Raw genomic sequence first — 23,900 nt, forward strand, 5'->3', positions numbered from 1 at the left:
CTAGTTTAATATATTAAGTTTTGTTATCAGATTTAATCAACTAAGTATTCAAAATTGCATTTATATTTTAAATAGACAAATGCATAATGCATTTCCGATTAGGTTATATGATTTCAACATTTTTTTTCCATGTAACCATTCGAATTTAATATTCCGTTTGCCTTAATGGTCAGCTTCTAGCTGCTAATTATTTGAAATATGTTAACATGTATAATTGAACTACACAAAACATCATAATTTTTAAAGCCAACAAGAAAATTCACACGAAATAATTATAAAGATTAGCTAAGTAAATTCTCATATAACTCATTGGTATTAAAATAATCCGTTATAAGACTTTAAAATAACAATTAAATCCAATTCACTTTTCCAAGCCTTTTTGGCAAGAAGCAAATGTAATACAATAAGAATTAATTTAGTAATCTTTACCTACGACATAACCTTGTAAAGTCACATATTTATGAGAATGTATGGTGCATTGTTGTGGTGCTGTTGAACTTTTAAGTTTATACTATTAAGTGATCATTTCCAGCTGGTGAATTTCTGCCAAAGCATTTTATGAAAATTAAGTCTATCGTGTTCATTTCTGCTGTGTATAGCCAAGATTATAGAACACTTGTATGCGGTGTATAGCAAAAATTATAGAACACTTGTATGCAGTGTATAGCCGATATTATAGAACGCTTGTATGCCGTGTAAAGCAAAAAATATGGAACACTTGTATGCAGTTGATATTCGATATTATAGAACGCTTGTATGCAGTGTAAAGCAAAATTTATAGAACACTTGTATGCAGTTTATCGCAAATATTATAAATAAACTCATCATAGATACCAGGATTGAAATTTTGTATTTGCGCCAGACGCGCGTTTCGTCTACAAAAGACTCATCAGTGACGCTCGAATAAAAAAAAAAGTAAAAAAGGCCAAATAAAGTACGAAGTTGAAGAGCATTGAGGACCAAAATTTCCTAAAAGTTTTGCCAAATACAGCTAAGGTAATCTATCCCTGAGGTAGAAAAGCCTTAGTATTTCACACACTTATTGAACGCAGTGCATGGCCAAGATTATAGAACACGTGTATGCAGTGTATAGCAAAGATGGTATTTTGAACACTTGTGTGCAGTGTTTATCCAAGATAACATTTTGAAACACTTGTCTGCAGTGCATATTAAAGAGAACATTTTGGAACGCTTAAATGTACGCATAGTCTTTTATCTTATTTTAAAAGAGTAATTTTAAATTTCAAATACGATGACTTCAGTGAAGATAACCTCAATTTATGTATCAAATGTTTAATGTATTTGAAGAACAGTTTGTTTGCACATTATTTAAGCACATATCTCCTTGGTCATACAAATTAATCACAGTTGTCACCTGTCGACATTTTTGTGTTTTTGTGTCTACATTAAACTTCATTTGTGTGACTCGCCAGCAAGGTTGAACAACCATCGTCAGTAATCCATGACTGATTTCGAATCGGTTCTCCCTTTTAATTGTTTAAACTCATTTATTTTTATTGTTATTTTTTACATCTATCGCTAACAGTATGCATGGTTGGCAGCTGAAGCTTTTTACAATTATCTATTTGGAAGTTTCAAAGCTCTTCATTTTCTAAAATGAGTTTTGGAATTTCAGCTATTTTGGCCCCGATCATCACTAACGAGAAATTTATTGTCGAAATGCACATCTGGTGCTGTAAAATTGATGATGTTAATGTTATTGGTACCATTATCCATTCTGTGTTTTTAGCGAATATATGTGTAATGGAAAGGAAACAGTAATTGTATTTTATACCAATCATATGAGATCTGGGGCGGATCCAGGATTTTAGGTTAGGGGGCGCAAACTTAAATTATTTTGAGGTAAAATTATCGAAATATTCTTTATTAAGCTGAGGACAACCCATGCTTTGCAAATTTTAGGGGGGGGGGGGGGGGCACGCCCGCCACGCCCCCGCCTGAATCCGCCCCTGGAGATAATAATTTTTTTAAACTTATTGACATAATTTACTCATTGGGTTGTTCGTACTTCTTTAAAAGGTTCGAATCCCCAAACAATTGACAGACGTGATAAATTTTCATTGTAAATATTTAAGTTTCACATGATTGTATATAACTTGGCAGTAAAGTGTCTAGTTACAGCTACTTTATAACTAGTTTATGGTTATAATAAAGCATTAAAGTGATAAAAGGACATCGTTTGAAAATACATATTAAGAATGTTTTTCCTTTGCAAGTAAGTATTATATTAAATTCCGCTGTTGCATCATGGTACACATCTTATCTCAGTATGCTACTTTCAATAGGATTATTCATATAGATGAACATGTATTGCCAAATATTATGTGATAATAACTAATATGTTTATGTAATATTTGAATTGATACCTGGTTATTGTCGATTTTAAGTTATTTAATATTTGTTTTTTTTATAAAACTTGTCTGTATGTTGAGACTGCTAATGTTATAATAATCTCAGTTAGGAACATATTATGTCAATGGACAAAAGCTAGGAAATGAAACATTAGAGGACTATGCTGTCGTAACCATGCAAATAACCCATAGTAAACTAAAATTAGGTTGTATAGTCATTTGACATCCTGCAATGAACATGTGTATTTGCTATATTTTAATTTATTTATACGTTTGACAACATTATCATTTTATCAAATAACCTATTGACAATGTTCTGCTAGAAACACCTCAAGGTGTATAAAGACGTCCAAAGTGTCCTGCACAAATTTACTACCGTACTTTCTATTAAGTTCAATATTTACACAGTTTTGATTTAAAGTAAAGCTTATAATAGACATTGCCCATCAGATATTTTCACGTATATTTAAACTCCCATGGAACCACTGTTTTCTAACATACAAAATTCTCTCACACATTAACGTTTTAATTGTATTTGAGACATCGTGCATTAATTCATACTATTAGTCAAGGTGTCATTTGTATGAGATGTTTTAAATACTTATTCCTGTAGATATGTAGTTTCATTGTAGATATATTGACACAAAATAAACGTCATTAAAATAAACTATTTAAGGTGTCACATGTTTGTATTATTCAACAGTTTTATATAAATTTTCTCTCTCTCTCTCTCTCTGTACACTTTTTTGTTTTGTTTGATGCTTCTGTTATGATAATGAAATGACAAATGTATCGGTTAAGCTTCTAAGGTATGCGAACCTTTTTATTTATTTTTATTTTTTAAGTTGGGGCTTTTAGATATTAACATTTTATAAAAGATATGCGATATTTCAATTGTCGTAATGCATCTATTTCTTTGTCACGAAAAAATTGTTTAAACCAAGTACAAATTAAAATAACCAAGTTGAGACTACTTCAATACGTAACCGATCAAGCAAACGAAAACAAATTACATTTTACCTATTTAACATGCTAAGTAATTATAAAAATGTTTATCTCATTTAAACCTATCGCCGTGTATACCTGAAACATTACGATAGTTTATATGTCTAAACCAAACATAGAGATAAATAACCACGGGAAACATTTGATTAAAGAAGGTAAGACATGTAAAAAATACGTTTTTTCTGTCTTGTTTTTAACAGAATATAATATTAGATAACAATGTTTTCATTTCCTTTTTAATCTTATATCGACTGCAATATGTACAATAGAGGTCAACATAAGAATAGAATTATTGGAATAGATTCATGCTAGTTCGGTGAGTTTTAAAAACAATGAATTAAAATTTGAAGTTGTTTTGATTTCTAAAGGTAAAATTTAACGAAATTATTGGTTAAAGCAATATCTATTTTATTCACAGATTATAAAATTGTCGCATTTTAGTTACTCCGAAAAATTAATGGATATACAGGACAGACCAGTAAAAAACATGCAGTTTCTCCCTTGAAACCTAGCTAACTTGAAACATAGCTAAGTGTTTGCAGTTCACGTTATTTTCATGCTTGTCAATACACTGTTGCTTTTAGATGCATAACTAATGATAATATTATTATGTCTTGATTAAAATCTTTAATTTTATGTCGATCTTAAAACCAATTATGGCCGTTACCATGGAACACACATAGACTGGAAAATAATGTAATTAGTTTTCCCGTAAAACCTATTAATCACATTTGAATAATATTGTTCATTGGAATAGTATTTTGAACCTGAGACTACAATCACTGCTGTGTTATAGCAGTCTCAGTTTGAACGTACCATAACCTTTTAATGATCAGACAGATTTGTTCCGCCGAGGGGATTTTTAAACGGGGTTTCAGAAGGGTTTTATTGATTATTTGTTTGTTTTTCAAAAAAGATATTTGTTTCTTTTTTAATGTTTAAACAGTATTTATTTCAATCCTGGTATCTATGATGAGTTTATTTAGGACAAATACTCTCGTATCCCTTTGGATGAGACTGATACACGAACCTTTTTAACCTGAAAGGATTTCCGAAAGGGTTCTTGTATGCATTTTGGGTTTTAAATTGTTTCAAGTAACATACAAACATTGAATGTGAATACGATATTAAATAAAATTAAAGGGCCCGTATAAGATTATTACTTTTGTGTTTATAGCTTTTTTCAGTAGTATAATTTGGTAATTAATATAGCTATTTATGAAATTAATATAAACACATCCTTTGGAAAAACCCACAAAAGATTGTTTTCTCAAGAATAGTGTATTTTTTTAGTTTTAACATTCCTAACTCACATGTTTATCAGCAAGTAGATAGTTTTTTAAGACCTTGTGTTCATAACACCGACTTCCTTCAGTCACACAAAATCCTTAGATTTATATTAAGCCAAATAGGATCATATAAATAGTATCTTTACAGTGATGGCCATCACGAAATGGTTGGTTGTTATTAAGAGAATATGTCACAAATTATTATGAACTCATTTCAAGAGTTCTTCGTGTCATTATGGCGAATTATACGGATGTGGCATGCAAAGTATGATAGTTTTTATCCAGAAGCATCTGATCCCACTTCTAGTTTATTATCGAGATTGGTGTTGTTTTATATACATGCACTCCCTCCCTTTCATTGATTGTACGTGTGATCTCGTGTTACTACCCTTCTTTAGTATGTCGTCAATTTTCAAAATGGTTTCCTTCTGATTTCCCCTTTGAAATTTTATGGTTTTTTTTTTATATTTCCGCTTTTTTTAAAACTTTCTATCTGCTCAAACTAAATTTTCATCAACAATCTGCTTAGAGTGTGCGATCTATGTTCCTGTTAAAAATGGTTTAATTTTAAATTGAAAATCCAGGAGACCGTAGTTTCTTTCCGTAAAATGAACTCCCTTTGTGACAATATTATATGATTGCATATTTACACATCAAAACATTAGTTTTTTTTATTCCAGAATTAGTGGAAGGAAGCATGGAGTGAACAGATAACAAGCTGAAGTCAAAATAAGATTATAAAATGAATAGGCGAAAGCCTTCTGTACAAGTGGACAAGCCCATCCCACAAAAGAAGTCACGCAAGGTTACCATCGTAAGGGAAGTATCCCCTTTAATGTCTCACGTCGGTTTCCAAGGAGGACGCCATTTACACCCAGATCGACTTCCAACAAAACAACATGACGCAACTGTATCACTTCGTATTTTTGATACTAAAGAAGAAACGATAGAAAATGTTCAAAAATATTCAGACTCTCTTAAAAGATTACTAGTATCAGGTATACATCTGAAAACTGTACCGGAAAGTTTAATAGATCGTCTTACTCATCTAGAGAAGTTAGATTTAAGCAACAACCAATTAGGAGATGGTGCTATTCCAGAAGACATGAAAAAACTTGAAAAACTGTCTGATCTTAACTTAAACAATAATAAGCTGACAAAGGTTCCTCCTGCAATTAGACGACTCAAATACCTAGCCAGATTAGATTTAAGTAAAAATGGGTTGGACAGTCTTAAAGGTCTCGAAAAGAATAGACGAATGCAAATACTAGTTTTAGACAATAACAAAGTAACCAATGTCTTTCCAGATATCAGTCATATGCAAAGGTTAGAAGTTCTTAAGTGCAAAGAAAATGTTGTTAAAGAGATTGAGTGTGATGTTCGGAACCTCAGGTCATTACGAGACCTTGACCTTTCAGGGAATAGTATTGTAGTGCTTCCATCTGATGTGTTTTTTCTACCCAAACTAGAATATTTAAGTGCTAGTCAAAATAAAATTTCAAAAGTGCCTGTGTTCAATATCAAAGTGAATAACAAACATGAGATTTCTGACATTGATTTGTCTGACAACAAAATCACAAAATTTCCAGGTCATCTTTTACGAATATGCAAAAGGACTGATCTAAGTAGCAATAAAATAAAAAATCTAAATATTAACTCACTTAAAAATTTAGAACGGGACCCCGACAAAGATCTCATTATTGATGACAATCCTCTAGTTTTCCCACCAGCAGACATACAAGATCTACGCTCAATGATGATTTATATGCACGAAGAGAGATTAAAAATGAAAGTGTACCGTGGTGTAAAAGTAGTTGTTCTGGGTTCACATCAAAGCGGCAAGACCAGTCTAATTCAGTCTTTGATAGACCAGCAAGGCATTTTGTCAGAAGATGTACATGAAGCTGGTGCAGGAATAGAATCTTATGATATGAGTATAGAATACGAACCGGAAGGAGACGAAGAACAAGGCAAATCACTCAATTTATGCATATGGGACTTCTGTGGTCACGCATTTTACAGATACCCGCACTACCTCTTTTTTGAACAACCATCTATTGCAATTTTGACATTTGATATGAAGGCGTATTCTTCGGAGGAATTTGACGATTTAATTGCTTCTTGGTTTGACTGGATGATGGCAAAAACAAACAAGATAGTAACAATTTTGGTTGGCACACATGGAGATTTGTTGACTAAAGAGCAGCAGAATGACGTCATTGAAGATGTTAAAAAACAATTAGCAGAGTACAAGGAAACGAGAGCTAGATCGATAAATGAAAGGATACAAGCTTTCCGAAAACCAGGAATGAAACTCTCAAAGGCTCTTTCAGAACATTTAGTCGTTCTTTCTAAATTGCAATATTCATTTGATCATTTACGAGTCCCAAACACAATCATAATGACGAGTTCGAAGCAATTTGTCGGGTTTGATTTATTGCGACAAGAAATAGAAAAGCTAGCGAGATCTGAAAATTTTCCGAACGTCATGCAAGAAATAAAAACGTTCTGGGTAGACGCAGAGGATTACATTGAAGAAAAAGGTGTTACTATGGTTCAACCAGTAATGACATTTGAAGAGTTCAGAAATGAAGTTGATGAAAAATTCGGAATGCGAAGAATGATAAGTGCTATGACAGAATATCTGCACGAAAAGGGAAAGGTTCTTAATTTCGCTCAAACACCTTCCTTGAAAGACTATGTATTTGTGAGACCGTTGTGGTTATTCGAATTACTTAGACAAATATATCATCACGATATAGCAAATATGTTATCATACGAGAAGACAAACTCTTTCAAAGCTGTAGGAATGAGTACTAACAGGTTTGAAAGAACAAAGAGTGAGTTACTTTCTGAAGGAGTAATAGACCGTGAGTTGCTCCAAGGAATGATCGGCGATTTAGTTCCAACAGATATGAATGATATATTTGATGATGTTATCAAAATACTTCTTGATGGATTTTGTATCGGATACCCAGTTGTCAAACTTAAAGAAAGTTCTCAGGGCAATGCGAAATATAATTATCATGTTAAGCAAGACGACAAAGGAAAAATGAAAATACAGAAAATTCTCATTCCATGGCTACGCAAAATTGGTGAACCAGAAGACATGAAAGAGAAATGGCAGAGATTGTCAGACAGAAAGAATATTCGTATTTTGTGCAAATTTCCGATTTACTTTCCTCCAGGATTTTTCGAAACGTTATGCATTCGAATTCACCAAAAGAAAACAAGAACAGACTATCCTGACAAAATTAAGAAAATAGATTCTCAAGAAAAAGTTAAGATGAATTTTATGGCGCATTGGGGAGGCGGGATACATGCAAGGAATGATGAACATAAAGTTCATATAAAGATTCATTACGTACCTGGCGGAGATAATGTTGGTACTGATTTATTGTTTGAATTACGAGCAGACATCATTGACATTGATAAGGAGGACGAAGCTGCACCTGGTACCATGTGGAACCTCGTCTATCCTTTATTGTTTGAGTTTGAAGAAACGATAAAGAGTTATGAAGGTAGTCGTAAAGTTTCTATTTTATTTATATTTCTTAATTTGCACAGGTATAAACTTTCAACTTCAGAAGAATGTTTTTAAAAAACGAGTAAGTTTTAAATTGAGCAACTCAACGTGATTATAAATTATTTACTCTTTTAACTCAAAACTGAGGATGCTCCCTGTTTTTTTATGATACGTAAGTCTGTGTGAGACAACCACCTTTAGTATTAGAAAACAAATAAATTAATATTTATATTGTTCCTACTTTCTTAGGTATTTTGGTAGAGAGAAGGGTGTGTTGCCCTCTTTGTACTAGCCCGTCCTTTGTTGGTGAGTGGCAGCAACCTAAACAGTTACAAACAGAACTACAAGACAATCTACAAAGGAAATGTGAAGCATGTCAAGAAATGGTTGAAACAGACTATCTTATACAGCCACGTGGACAAAAAACAGGTATCGATCAACGTTTTATTTGTTTTATTTGTTTTTTTGGCATGGTGATTAGTGCAACATTTCATAATTCATTTAAATTGATTGTAAGTTTCAATAGTCTTATCTTGACCAAAAAATGAACTATTTCCGTCTATCATTTTAGCCGAAGCATGTTTTAGTATGTCTGATTGTTTGTTTTTTTCTACTTGTCAAGACATATTCTTAAAAACGTCCAATTCCTATATGTAAACTATTTCCAGAATATTTAGAATATGATATATCAATAAATGTAATATGGTAATATTGGTATTTTATTGATAGCGTTTGGCGATTTAGATTTATACAGTAATAAGTCGTGGAGAGCAGAGCAATATTTGGCATGCGATGAAATTATTGACAGGATATCAGATATGTATGTCAATTTCAAAAATATGTAGATTTATAATATCTATATGGTAAATGGTACAATAGACTAGTTAAATTTTACACATCACATGCAAATTAAATTTTCTTTTTACACCCTCACACTGAATGTAATCTTCCTTAGTCTTAGTGACTTAATAATTGATCTTCCAGTTGATTATTTTGATTGACAACAAGTTTAATATGATTGTAATTCCTATATCCTCTCAACAATATCATGTATTGCCATGTGTACATTGAATTTAAGAATATATCAACAGTAGATTTTTTTAAGTTTCTTTATTTATTTTACCCCTGAAGTTTTTCCTGGTGCAATCGTCTTAGATACTAGTATATATCTTATTTTATTTTGTTACTTGTTTTATCTTTTACTTTATGGCTATGTGATATTTCCCTTTTTTTATTTTGGTAAGGGTAGAAAAAATGTTAAATAATTATTATTGCATAACAATAATCGTTCTGATGAAATTCAAATGGAATGACTTCGTTTCGAAATTTGAACGTAAAAGGTTTTTTTTCCATGAAATTCTGTGTAGGCATGGGCCACATCCAAACTTTTAAGTGTGTTGATTAATTTTCTTACAACTGATTAGTTCCATTTAAAGCCTATACCTAAAACTGGTTCAAATGGTTCATATTATCTTATTTTCAAAAGTTTTACGGACGCCATAATGAATGAGGTTGGCTGTTATGTAATATCTTTGTTACAGACAGATACTAGTATATGTTAGGTCATAGCCACATTCAGTTTTCCTTTCCTCATTCATGACATCATCGAATTAATGCATCTTGTCACCGTATTGTTGCTTGTCACGAACAACACAACGAGTGGTTCTGGTGGAGTAAAAACTGCTTACCCTTCTGATGCACATGAGTTAAACTCCATTTTTGTGAGTTCGTATTGCTCAATGCCTATTTATTTCTGTGTAGTGTTTCGTGGAATGTTGCTTGTCTTGTCTTAATTCATGGTGTTGGCTTCTTCTTTGGTATCTATGTGCATTTTACTCTTTTTTCATTTGTTAGCAAATAAACAAGAAAAGTTATAGTCAAAAAGGTGTTAATAAAACATACAGTTGGGAACTCCAGAGGCGAGGATGATACTTTGCCGGTACAATATCTGTTACAGTCAGATTTTACAAGGAATATTTTACCTTATAGAGTTTTAACTTAAATACATAGATGTAAGGGAAATAATTCATATTGTTTATTTCATCGATCCAGCATGTGGTAAATAGACTTTTTTTCAATTTCAGTAGAATGAATACTAATTTCAACTGATTATTTTGATTTTGCAGATGACATCAGTAAGCTTGGTATTCTCTTCACGTTGTACTTTCTTCTAGATGTTATACATTCAAAGACACTGAATCTGTATTTTAGTTTAAAAAAAATGTACTGCGCAAATTCATAAAGAACGATTGTATTTTATGAATGGTGCTTTACTACTTTTGTCTGCTGTCTTATATTTGGAACGAATGATTATATATTTTAGCAGAAGCAATGGATGTGAAATTCAGCGTCTCTTTTAAATCTCTTTTTTTTTTAAATCCCCGATTTGGATTAATTCTATATTACAAAATTGTTACATTCATGTGTTGATTCAGTGTCTTTACTTATATATATGTGTAAATAAGTATCTATCAGTTTCTTTTTCTAAGATGACTTTTTATTAATTCTTTGAAACATTTTATAGTTTGTAACATTTCTTCCAATCTATTTTTGTTTTTCATTATATAGAACTGTCTATCGTATAGTTATATATGCTTACTAATATAACCAGAGCTTCATTGTGTGACTCTTCACATGTAAAAGGACCTGTACACATGAAAACAATTGATCAACTTTAATGCAAAAAAGTTGGTCCATGCCATAACGATTTTGGACGAAATACACCTTATTTGTATTTTTGCACCAAAATAGCTTACAGCTTTGCTTATTTAAATGCTCTATGTTGTATAAAATTCCAGTTTTCGAGATGATGTCAATGTTGAAACAAAGGTAAAACAACAAAAATAACTCACAAACACACACACACACATGCATGTTCACGTTTCTAAAATCTCCACATGATTCTTCGTAACACGTGATATTCATCATTTGACAATGATGACCCATCTAACACTTTTAATTGGCTTTCTATCTTTTGAGTTGATGCAATTGACTTAAAATTTGTGCTTAGAATGGCAAGTAGGCAACAGACAGTCTGTATATTTAAGTCACTTGGTAATTACTTTTTTGTTTTGATAAATGATATTTTAGTTGAAAGAGTTTTGATGCAGCTTGAACAGGTAAAAGTAAAACTTATATACGGCTTAGGGATGGTATAAACGGACATAATATATAGTAACACATAGCTTATATGATGTTTTCAGTGGACATCAAATATATAAAGGCAAAATTGAAAGAACTAGAGGCTTTGAAAAGTTTAAAATATAATATTGGGAATATAACTTGAGGTTTGTGGTACAAAACGGTTGCAGTGGTTCTTGTTTTATTATTGCTTAATTTTGTGTTTTTAACAACAATTTTTAAAAGATCGTACTGTCATTTTACATTTAAATAGTTTTTATTCCTTAACTGTGAATGTTTTCCTCTCCAGTGCCTGATTCACTTTATTTATGCCATACTAACACAGTAACACGTGACATGCATGCCTAATTTATTGTTATTCTATGGAACGCCACAGCTGTCTTATGTGGAACACTGATATTACTTTATGTTGTTTTATTATTACTTGATGATATTTTGTCTTTACTTAATATGGTTTTGACATTACGTAATGATGTTTTGATACAACTCAATATGGAATAGTCATTACTTAATGATATTTCGATATTACACGATATGGTTTCGTATTGACTTGATATAGTTTTGTCATTACTCAATATGGTTTTGTCATTACTCGATGTGGTTTCACCACTATTTAATGTGGTTGTGTCTTTAATCAATGTGGTTTAACATTACTTGATGTGAATGTGACTTAACGTTATGTAGTTGTTTCATTACATGATGTGGTTTTGTTATTTTGTAATGATGATTTGCCTATTCTTTATATGATTTTAACATTACGTAATGATGTTTCAAAATTTGACAATTTTACACTACATGATGTGTTTGTTTCATTGTTTGATGTGGTCCTGTCATTCTTTGATGTGGTTATCCCATTACTTGATGATGTAAAATCACGTGACCAATTCGGAAAAACCTGTTCTATTTTTAGATAGATTTCCATGTTGTATGTGCCTTGGATGAGTGTGGCCATTCATCGAATTAGAGTTCGGGTTACTGTGTGAGTTAAACTTTGAGTTAGTCTTCAATTTCGAATTCAAGTCATTATTAGAATTAAAGTTTTAGTTAGCATTGAGTTTCGAGTTGGACTTCGAGTTTGAGTCACATTTAAAGGTATAGAGTTTTAGTTACAACATTAAATTTGAGTCACTTTTTGAGGTAGAGTTTGAGTAAGATTCGAATTTAAGTCTCATTTAGATTAATTAAGATTATGAGTTGAAATTCGAGCTATCGTATATGAGTTCGTAATTAAATTTTCTATCGCGGAACAAGGACTTTTGCTCGGGCTTCCGAAAAGAGGGCTCCGGGGTATGCGTACAAAAGATAAACAATGTTACAGTATACAAAACGCAACATAGAAGTTGAAATAAAGCTAGATGTGGTGTGATTGACAATGGGACAACTATCCAACAGAGTTTAAATGCAGTGGATGTGAGAAATCATATATAGGCAACCGTACAGCCTTCAACACACCGTATAGGCAGCTACAAAATGCCACCATGCACCATGTAAAAATATTCAAACGAAAAAACAAATGGTCTTATTTATAAATAAACAATTTACAAAAAAAAATGACACATATTTATACAACGACAACAATTGAACTTCATGCTCCTGACTTGGGGCAGGTACATAAAGAAATTGATATTCGTATAAGTTCAAATGATCATTTACGCTAAAAAAAAATCGGAAAATTCTTATTTCATAGTATTGATGCTTTGTCGCTTAGTCCGAGCCCCCCTCCCCCCGCTTCCCTGTAACTTTAGTGTGAGTTGATTTGAAGTTTTTCATTTGTTAACAATAAAGTTCAAGTCTTTTGATTTGTGTCGAGCCTGCGGCATCAATGTAACGACAGTGAGACACAACAAACCTATATTTCGTCGTCGATAGTGGCGTCGGCGTCTACATCTCCATTTTTTTTTTATTTCTATTGAGTTTAACCTTTCATTATACATGTTACTAAACATGTATGCCATCATAATTTTGTACTTTTAGAATATCATACTGTATTTGTTTACCTCGACTATATATTGTACCTGTATTTATATTGTATGTTTCTCTGCAAACTTGTATTTAGTTTTTTAGAGAATAAAGTATCTATGTATCTATCTATAGATCGTTAGGTTTCTAGTTTTTTACATTTTTCATTTCGGGACCTTTTATAGCTTACTATAGGGTATGGGTTTTACTCATTGTTGAAAACCATACAGTTCTGTTTTAGTTAAATAAAACCGAATTAAACTGTTTTGACATGATAAATTTGTAAACCTCCATGTCCATGAAGTGTTTTAAAACTTGTATAGGAGTTATTCCTCAATTTCAAGAAAAAGCATCTACAGAAAAACATTTTTTTTTTAATTTTTTTTTTACCGATAAATGTATAGATAAATGTACAGACGATCAACATGACGCCTTTACACTTACAGCAGCAATATCAGGCGAGACACATGGTTCCGTGGAATATTTTACAAATTTATTACAAAAATACTGCTTCCGATTGAGAACTTAGGATAAAAACATCAGGACCAAGTGGTTTGGGGATATCCCAATTATGTCCCAAATACTGTAAACTTTTTAATACTTTTTTTCTTATCATTGTCTGCCGTTCCCCTTTTTCATACCAAATAACTCTGAACAATCACTCGAACTTTAATTTGAACTTTAACTCAATGGATAGCAATACCCATCCAAAGCACATTAAACAAACGATATATTGAAATCTGTTTAAAAATAGAACATATTTTTTTCCGAATTGGTCACGTGGTTTTACCTCATCAAGTAATGGGATAACCACATCAAAGAATGACAGGACCACATCAAATAATGAAACAAACACATCATGTAGTGTAAAATCGTCAAATTTTGAAACATCATTGCGTAATGTTAAAATCATATAAAGAATAGGCAAATCATCATTACGAAATAACAAAACCACATCATGTAATGAAACAACTACATAACGTTAAGTCACATTCACATCAAGTAATGTTAAAACCACATTGACTAAAGACACAACCACATTAAATAATGGTGAAACCACATCGAGTAATGACAAAACCATATTGAGTAATGACAAAACTATATCAAGTCAATACGAAACCATATCGTGTAATATCGAAATATCATTAAGTAATGACTATTCCATATTGAGTTATATCAAAACATCATTACGTAATGTCAAAACCATATTAAGTAAAGACAAAATATCATCAAGTAATAATAAAACAACATAAAGTAATATCAGAGTTCCACATAAGACAGCTGTGGCGTTCCATATTATTCTGTATGTTTGATTTACAGCATGTTTAAAGTTTGATTGAAGTAACACATTTAAGTTGTATTAGCCCAGCAAATTTAGTCAATGTTTCTGGAAATCTTGGCAACTTAATAAAAATAGCAAATATTTTTTTGTAAAATTTCTTCACTGTATAACTTTCGATTAATGTGTTATAAAATTGTGTGAGAACATTTCTTAGAAAGTTTGGTTTTGTATAACCAAGCGTGTTATGCTAAAATAATAATTTATTAAAAGTTGCGGAAAGTTGAATTGTGAATAAAATTTCCTTTCAATAAAAAGCAAAAGTCGCTGTCATTTTTAAATTATAAACTTTCAAACGTGGTTTTTGAAAAAAGTAGAACTGATGGACTATTCTGATGTGTGTACTTGAATCAATCACTAACTTAAAGATGTTTCAATAATAATTGCTATATTGTTGTTTAGTGTTATGTTATTGTCGTTAGCATTATACTCTCCAGAGAAAGCATAGTGTTTTGAACATGTTTATGATTAATTCTATAATTTATGATGAAAATAAGACTTGATAACTTTCGTGCGTCCGAAACTCTTTTTCTGGATTTACGGACTTTCATCGGGAACGATCAAACCTAAACATTTGTTACCGGGGATATATAAATACGAAAACAAACCTAAACATTTGTTACCGGGGATATGTAAATACGAAAATAAACCTAAACATTTGTTACCGGGGATATATAAATACGAAAACAAACCTAAACACTTGTTACCGGGGATATATAAATACGAAAACAAACATAAACATTTGTTACCGGGGATATATAAACACGAAAACAAACCTAAACACTTGTTACCGGGGATATATGAATACGAAAACAAACCTAAACATTTGTTACTGGGGATATATAAATACGAAAACCAACCTAAACATTTGTTACTGGGGATATATAAATACGAAAACAAACCTAAACATTTGTAACCGGGGATAATTATGGTGTTTAGATTAGTAAATAACTGCAAACTCCAATAGGGCAATATTAAAAGATATCGAAGTAAACCAACAGAAACAGGAATTGTCATTCTGAAGATCTATGATTTATTTATGTCAGACGAGAAGATGTATCGTGGACTCAGTCCGAGTGAGATTTGAAAGAGAGGCTTAAGAATAAGATAAACGTCTCTTGCTGCTCCTCTCTCACCCGTAAACATGAAATTATGTTGTATATAGTCCATTTATATCTAACCTAAGGGTGTATATTTCTAAATCAAACATAATATATTTATTTATGAAGAATGCAAACGATCCTGGTGTGTTTTTATGTGAGAGATTTGAAAGTGCGTGAACAAAACTAATTTTATTAAAATTCCGTTTCCTGTCTCCGAATAACCATAAAAATGGATTGTATGCAAATTAATTTTAACAATGAATTACTATTTTACTTATTTTGTTTTATGATTGGAAACGTTTGTGAAATCAGAAGAAAAATATGATTTTAGAATTTCATGGCATGATTTGAGATTTTCAATTAACAACTTTCGTTTGAAATCAATAAACACCGTGTCCAGAAACTAATGTTTTATTTAAACAAACAAAAAATTAAAAATAAAAGATAATACAATATTTTTTCATGATAATCATAAAAACATATATACCCCTTTTACAACCATTATGTTACATTTCTTCTTTATCAAATATTACAACTTATAAGACTGTTTGCGTATTGCACGTTCACATTGAGTACAGCTGAAACTGTTTGACCTGTGCTGATTTAGAATAATAACTGTGTTATTATATATCAAAAGTGAGTACCTTATTTACAGATGATGTCTTAAAAGAAATAATCAAACAAAGACAGAAAAGAAGAGCTGCTGTTGCAGACCAGAAGTCTCTAGCTGATCTCATTGACCAAGAAAACAGACAATACACAACACCATCACCATCTGGACGGCGCAGCCGAGGTGCAATGCTTCCTATACCAGATTTGTCACAACTTCAACTTCTTCAATCTAAATTCACTTCACCGGAAGCAGATGATGATGGAGAAAACATGGAGGAACCAAGACAAAATGGCTTTCCCATAGAAACGATGCATAACAATATAGATACTCCATCGAATTCTGCTTATCAAGATCTGTCTGATTTGGACGAGGTAGACATTGAACAAGATGTAAATAATGACGCATGTGACAATGATGACGACATTCCGCCTGGTACATATGGATATGACGAATATACGCAGACAAGTCCACAAACTAATATATCGCGTTAGATTAAAAAAATATAGCTGTAGAATGAACTAATTCGTATAATACTATCAGGTCATTCGAAAAATCAATATTTTTCATTGTTTTGGTTGAATATCAAATTCCGTAAACACCACACTGTAAATTATTACATTTTTTGTTATTTGTGAAAATCAGCTTTATCATAACAGTAAAAGTTCAATTTAATCATTTTATGATTGTTTGTCATACATTGGAAATCCAAGTCCGCTTTGATCAATTCTTGTGAATATTTTGCCAAATCATCGGACTGAAGAAAGTAATCACCCTTTCGAAAGAACGAATTACACTGGACAGGTATTAATTACTATGATGAATGTAGTTATGACGTCATAGGAAGGCCACTCTTGTGCATTTTTGTGAAATTACATAGATTTTATTAGTGTTTCATAGATTTTCGGAGTAGCAAATAAAGAGCACATAGAAATCCAACTATATATAGATAATTTACTGCAGCCTTGAATCATATGCTTGTAAAGTTGTATTTTGTTCTTGCATGCGTTCGGATTTGTCATTTAAACTTTTTATATGATGATGCACAAGTAAGACTATTTCCGAATCGTCATATTAAGAACTTGCTGTTTTATATTAAAAATGACTTGAATGGTTTCAGCGCTTAATATCCTAAGTCAATGAAAATAAGCTTTCTTCAAATTTTGTAGATTTTCATAGTTGTTGGTTTTGAACATTAAGCAATCTAAAAGACATGGTTTCGACTGTGGTTTAGTGACCAGAGTTTTCTTTTTTATGCTGAATATTAAAAGGAATCTGTAGATTTTAGATAAGCGTATGTAGCAAAACTGTAGTGATAAAGCACATTGTTATGTTTGCACTGGTTAAGTTGTTAACAATGTTATCTATTGTATAATAGAATATAATTGAATGCAATTTAATTGCTGTGTGTTGACAAATAAAACTACATATTTAGTGTATTCCCAATATTACGAGCAAAATATTTCAATTTTATTTCCCTCAGATTTTAATTTTTGCTCTTTTATTTATAAATGTTCAGTGGTTGAATGAAACACGATTTGATGCACTTATAAATGCATGCATGTAGCATTTCGTCATAAAAAAATGATCATCCAATATCAAAAGCATTAAAAAAATCATTAATATGTACGTATGAGACAATAATCTGAATAGACAGAATGGTATATAAGACAAAATTGCTTGCCTATTGCCAAAAACGTAGGATATTTATAAGTATTTAGTAATAGTAATAAAATGAATAAATGTGAATAATTTAGACTAACATAAAAACGTATTCCATTGTTTTGTCACTTTTGTCACTGACAATTGACTTTCTAGTTTAAGTTAAAAAAAAATAGGGCACGTATAATTTTAAAATACATATAAGGAAAAAATACTGCACATATTTGGGTTACAAAATGAGACATCCGAAATACGCTTAATCTAGATGGATAACTCTAGATTTCATCTTTCAATTCATGCCAAACGTTTCTGCTGATATTTGAATGTTTTGTCTATTTTCATGTTTATAAATTATGGTGATTCGTTATAAAATTGTTGTTACAGTCTAGTGAAAGTATTAAAATAATCTGTTACATTGTTTTATTCTTTTTTTATTTCTTTATTTTTTTTAAGGAATTACAAAACTATAGACAATTCAAACTTCAAACATGAGATATATTGGATATAAAACTAAAAAGGTAGAACGTAAAACAGTACTTAAACGAACATCAAAATTCAGACAAACCTCGTACTACACAAACAATATTTTTAAACAATTCACGCTAGATTTACCAAACAATACCAAAGTAACAGGATATATTTATGTTTATTTGTACCCTGAAAGTTACATATGAAAACTCCACAGAGATACCAAGCTTATCATTTGTTAACCAGACGTGCAGTTCAACTACATAAGACTCGCCAGTGGCGCTTGGGTCAAAACAGTTCAAGTCCTAGTGTAACACGAAGTTGAAGAGATTGAAAACCTAAAATACCGAAAAATGTTGCCAGTAAAACCGGAGTGCAAAATTTTGTGAAAAGAAAATGACCGCATCATTTCGACTTTTTTTTTGCTCACCTGGCAAATAGGCCTAGTGGGCTTTTCTCATCAATTGGCGTCCGTCGTCGTCGTTAACTTTTACAAATATCTTCTCCTCTGAAACTTCTGGGCTAAATTTAACCAAACTTGGCCACAATAATTTTTTGCTTCGCATCACGGTGCGGAGCTATTAGTTTCAGTCGATATACACGCCATCTTGAAATAATTACTTATCACATAAAGATTCTGATTGGTGGCTTTATGATTCGGCTGAGATACAGCAACAGCTATTGGCTTAAATGAGATAAAGAATTACAGACTTTTCTCGTCTCAGGATAAGACATCAAATGCCGGAAAATTAACTATGTGTATTTCAGTTCCGATCAAGTGTTATAAGTTCATGTTCGTTTTATTATGCAAATATTGCACACTGAAATTCAATATTGAAATATAAATTTTTTAACACCTGTTTATTTGCTTTGTTAATCTGTAATATGCACGATTTGTTTAGCTAAACAATGTTCCTATAGAATGTTTACAAAAATGCATTATCTGTATTTTATAACTTCTGCCAATCTGGGCACACCTCCAGAGAGGCACACACCGAGAGTCGTGTTTTGTAAATGTTTTAAATTCCAACAAGTAAATCGAAGCATGGGTGTATAACGTACAACACTGAACAGCCAGTTTAAAATTTTAGAAAAGTTTATCTTAATATATATACAAAAATTGATATTCCATTTCTAAGACATCCATTTTATATCAATCAATATCTAAAAATACCACATTTCCAATACTAAATCAACAACCACATGCACACGTGTTACCTTAAATTAGGATAGAGCTACGCAGTCCACAGCTTTTAAAAAAGCTCAAACTTGTGGGTTATCTAGTTTAAAAAAAGGGTCCGATGACCCCGCCTGCCAACCAACATAGTCCGCGACATTGCTAAAAATAGAACATTGGCGTAAAATGAAAGTTAAGTCTACTATTTTGGATACCGTTATAAATAGAGAAAATCTGGCAGGGTCAGAAATGTTCAGAATGTTGAGATCTACCTGCTGTCCATGTATGTCAAAACTGTTAGACGAATTCTTTTAGGAGTTATTGCCCTTCAATGTCAAATTTTACCATTTTTTCATTTGCCTATTATTTTAAAAACTATAATAGTTACAGAGAAACTTCAGTTAAGAAAAATGATAACCAAGACAAGATCTACAATTAGATCAATATAGCCGAAATCGTCAGACGACTCCTTATTGGAGTTATTGCCCTTTAATTACGATTTTTACGATTCTTTTTGCGTTTATGCCTAATAGCTTTCAAACATCTTCTCCTCTGAAACTAATGGCCCACTGATGATGGACGTTTCTTCCCCGAGTGCATGTATAACGAGCCCAGCAGTCAGCACTTCTGTGCTGACATGAAAAATCAATGTGACTGATGCATTAACCTGATGACGGTGGCCAGTCAGTGGTAGAATAAATCAGAGGCTCTAAAGAGCCTGTGTCGATCACCTGCATCTGCAACAATGGCCAATTTTTGGTAAAAATCATCATGAAAGGACAATAACTCAATGAAGAATTAATGGGCAATATCTGACACTTATGATCTATGACAGAGTTCAAATGACTCAAGTAAGTTGATCAATCATTTCAAGAGTCGTTATAGCGACCGCATAGTTCAGTCGTTCTGCTTTGTAATATTACTGTTGTAGGAGGATTTTGTAGTTGAAAGTATGCATATATTAATGAACACGTGCTCAGAATTGAATTTAGTAAGAATGAGTAAAGATGGATACATTTCAGGAGTACATTTAGAAAAAAAACTGGGTTCATAGGGAAGATGTCATTTAAATTTCTGCATATTTTTATGATTTTGTTGATTCTGGATGAAGTTGAGTCATAAGCTGCGATTCTTAACATTAGAAAAACAAATCTGCTATAAGAGCAGTAAAATGTCATCGGAATACGATCGATAAAGATATTTTCTTCAGTGGAAGTAGTATAGGGATGAGAAAAGTCAAAGGTGTAGCCTCAGTTCTGAAGATCTCCATATCATAGTATCTATGTCAAACAACACCAACACTTGAACATATACTGGTACATATTGCTTGAATCGGCATACCTTGCTTATAGAATAAGCATTTTCTCTTACTGTTAGAAAAAAAAATGTGTTTACTTTCTTAATTCGTCTTTTTAGAAAGAATTGGACTTTTGAGCCGACCATTTAATTGTTAGAAGAGTTTAAGGTCATTTTTTGTTGAAAATTTTATCAAGTAATTTTAGATATTTCATAAGTTACTCCAAAATAGCACTTAAAAATCTGTATCCTTTTATTCCTAAATCCTGTGCTGTAAAATGGGTCCATTACCAGATTGTTCAACTCATGGGTACATGAGTTACAGGCGCACTGATGAAAGCCTTATGTAAAGTGAAAATCCCAAAAACGATATCAATTGACTCATCTCTTGTGAAATCTGTTACAGTATTCAAATAAAATTATTTGTACGACTTTGCCCCCAGCAGAGCTATAGAAAAACAGAGGCGTGTTTTTTTGTTCTTCTGTAGTGACCCAGAGGAGGTCCATTTCTGTTTTTTTTTTGCATTGGAAAGATCTTCTGGCTGTCTTCTACCTCTTCCTTTTAAATAGGTAGTTTAGACGACAGAGGCACATAACAAACATGGCGTCGTTTAGTCTAAATGACACTATAAATTTAAGAATGCAGATCTAATAGAATATGAGCTGAGTGATAAACGTTTTTATGGTATGGAAGCCATAGGAAATGCATTCAGGGACGATAAGCTGGATAGAAATAAGAGCTACACGGACAATAACAGTAAGGGTACGACTATTTGGTATTCTGGGGAGGGGGAGGGGACAGGAGATTTTTTGCGGATTTATCATTAATTTTAATCTGTCGCTAAGCATGCCTATTTTTTCAGTTCTTACCAGGCCACCAAATTATATTCAAATCCCGCCCAAATCAAATGGTTTTACCCTTATTTAACACGAGTTTTAATTGATTGACTGTTGGTTGCTTATTTTTAACGTCCAGTGACAAATAGTGCATGCATGTTCAGTTTAAAAGTCAGGTATATAATATTAAAATAAGGAGATGTGGTATATTTATAGTATTACGGAATGATGACAGTTCTATAAAATCAATCTCGAATTTTTCAATTTACTGAAACTTAAAACATGTCCTCTTACACTTTGTGCCTACGGTCAGTTCCCATGGCATTTGTTGCAAATGTGTGCAATGATAGTAAAATTATCTTCTCAAGTCATAAACTATTGTCACTTTTGTATTTTGATAGTTGTAACAAGTAATTCTATAGTTATTCATAGTGTAAGTTTATTTAGATGAACAACTAGTGTACATTTTTCACTTTTAGTTAAGAACTGTACCGTTACAACATAATTTACCTATTTTTTGTCTAGGAAAGTGCCGTTTTGAGTCCTATGTTTTCTGTTACCGTTTGGCCAATCTGATTTAAATCTGATCTTTCACTTGTATTGCTTACACGAGTGACAAAATATCTAACAGAGCTAGTGGAAGATTTGATTATGATCAGATTTGCGTTTTGCGTACTATTTTTCTTCTAGTTTAGAAGGTTTGCTTCTTGAGAAATTTGGAATAAATACCAGAACAAGGTCGAGTTCAGGGGGTCTTTGCTGTTTATATTTTGGAGAAAGCAAACACTCATGTGGTTCAGTCATTTAGAGGTAAAAAGCAGCGCAAATAGCTGTATTCATCGCATTGTCTCAGTTATTTACCTCCTGTAGTAAAATCTTTCGGCACCCCCTATCCTACATAAAACATGTGCTAATATATTTAGAAAAGCTTCGCCTGTTTATGTAAATGATAGCAACTAGACTGTGACAATTTGAGGAATAGTATTCATTTGCGCTTACCAACACTTTAAGAATAAAAAGGTAAATGATTTTTTTAAGAATATCTAACACACAGCAAATTCAGACTATTTGTTGATGACAGTATTATATATTGGTAAATCAAATCTCAAGAAAACTGAAATAAGCTACAATAAGATCTAGATGCTGCAGCAAGGTGGGAGGCAGATTGGCTAATTGAACATCTCATATAATTAACCGCATGCTTGAAACCGTTACATTTGGTAAATATACAGTATAGGCGTTACTATATAACCAAGAATTACTTTTTGACAATATAACAATCTTAGGATTGATTAAAAGAATTCTGAAAATATCCAACACATACATCAAAACCAGACCATACCAAGCAATAGTAAGACCTAAACTTTAATATAGCTTTTCACACAAGTGATGCAAAACGAACAAAAGAAATAACAAACACTGCACGGTAGATATTTAGCAATACCTTTACATGGTACCAATCTTACTGCACCAACAATTATTTTCTATGCAATGATACTCGAGACCAAAATGTTTTAAAATCAAAAACATAATACAAACGATTAAGATATAACCGAAAAGAACCAAAACTATAAAAGGATTTCCTATGTTTTGTAACAAGAAATTTAATTAAAACAATATCCGTACTTCCATGTCAGTTCCAGTAACATACAGTGGTGGAACGCCGCCTTAAATCTAAGTAAAATAAGTTGAAAAGTTATTAATAATCTCATTGTCATACCATCTGAAATACTGATACCAACGGATAGAAGATCAAGACAAAATTATCCAAATACATATAGACATATACGAACTACAAAGGACATATATTATAAATGGTATTTTTTCCACACATCATCATCCAGTGGAAGGTACTACCAACAGCTGCAGTACAGTCAACTATATTTTACAGCTTCAGAGATCATATACAAACCAAGTGTTCTCTCTCAACTCATTCAAACCAGATATTGAATTGTGTAAATATTGTTGATTTTAAACATTTTTGTAATACGTGTGCGTATTATAAAAACTGTAATGCACTCTTTGGCTTTTATGACGGGTATTACATTTGTCTAAGATGCCAGACGTGGGCAAACAACGTGTAATCTGCATGATCTTAACGTTTTGTTTACCAAAA

General features: G+C 32.0%; 1 protein-coding gene across 12 annotated transcripts in view; it reads left to right on the forward strand.

The window, feature by feature from the left end:
- Positions 1–18,424, forward strand: part of LOC127738386 (malignant fibrous histiocytoma-amplified sequence 1 homolog) — a 33,072-nt gene extending 14,648 nt beyond the window's left edge. For 4 of the 12 annotated variants that reach the window (XM_052249608.1, XM_052249612.1, XM_052249606.1 and 1 more), the window contains 3 exons: positions 5,347–8,190; positions 8,442–8,621; positions 16,390–18,424. In XM_052249608.1, coding sequence (XP_052105568.1) covers positions 5,409–8,190; positions 8,442–8,621; positions 16,390–16,838 — 3,411 coding nt within the window. In that variant the 5' untranslated portion in view covers positions 5,347–5,408 and the 3' untranslated portion in view covers positions 16,839–18,424. Of the gene's footprint in view, positions 1–27; positions 3,533–3,556; positions 3,694–3,716; positions 8,191–8,441; positions 8,622–8,921; positions 9,013–11,282; positions 11,480–16,389 lie in introns of those variants that run through there. The other 8 variants (XR_008000032.1, XM_052249615.1, XM_052249617.1 and 5 more) reach the window with 8 other exon arrangements.
- Positions 18,425–23,900: the final 5,476 nt, after the last annotated feature.

Source organism: Mytilus californianus, unplaced genomic scaffold, assembly GCF_021869535.1.
Source record: "Mytilus californianus isolate M0D057914Y unplaced genomic scaffold, xbMytCali1.0.p SCAF_4, whole genome shotgun sequence".
Classification (NCBI taxonomy): domain Eukaryota; kingdom Metazoa; phylum Mollusca; class Bivalvia; order Mytilida; family Mytilidae; genus Mytilus; species Mytilus californianus.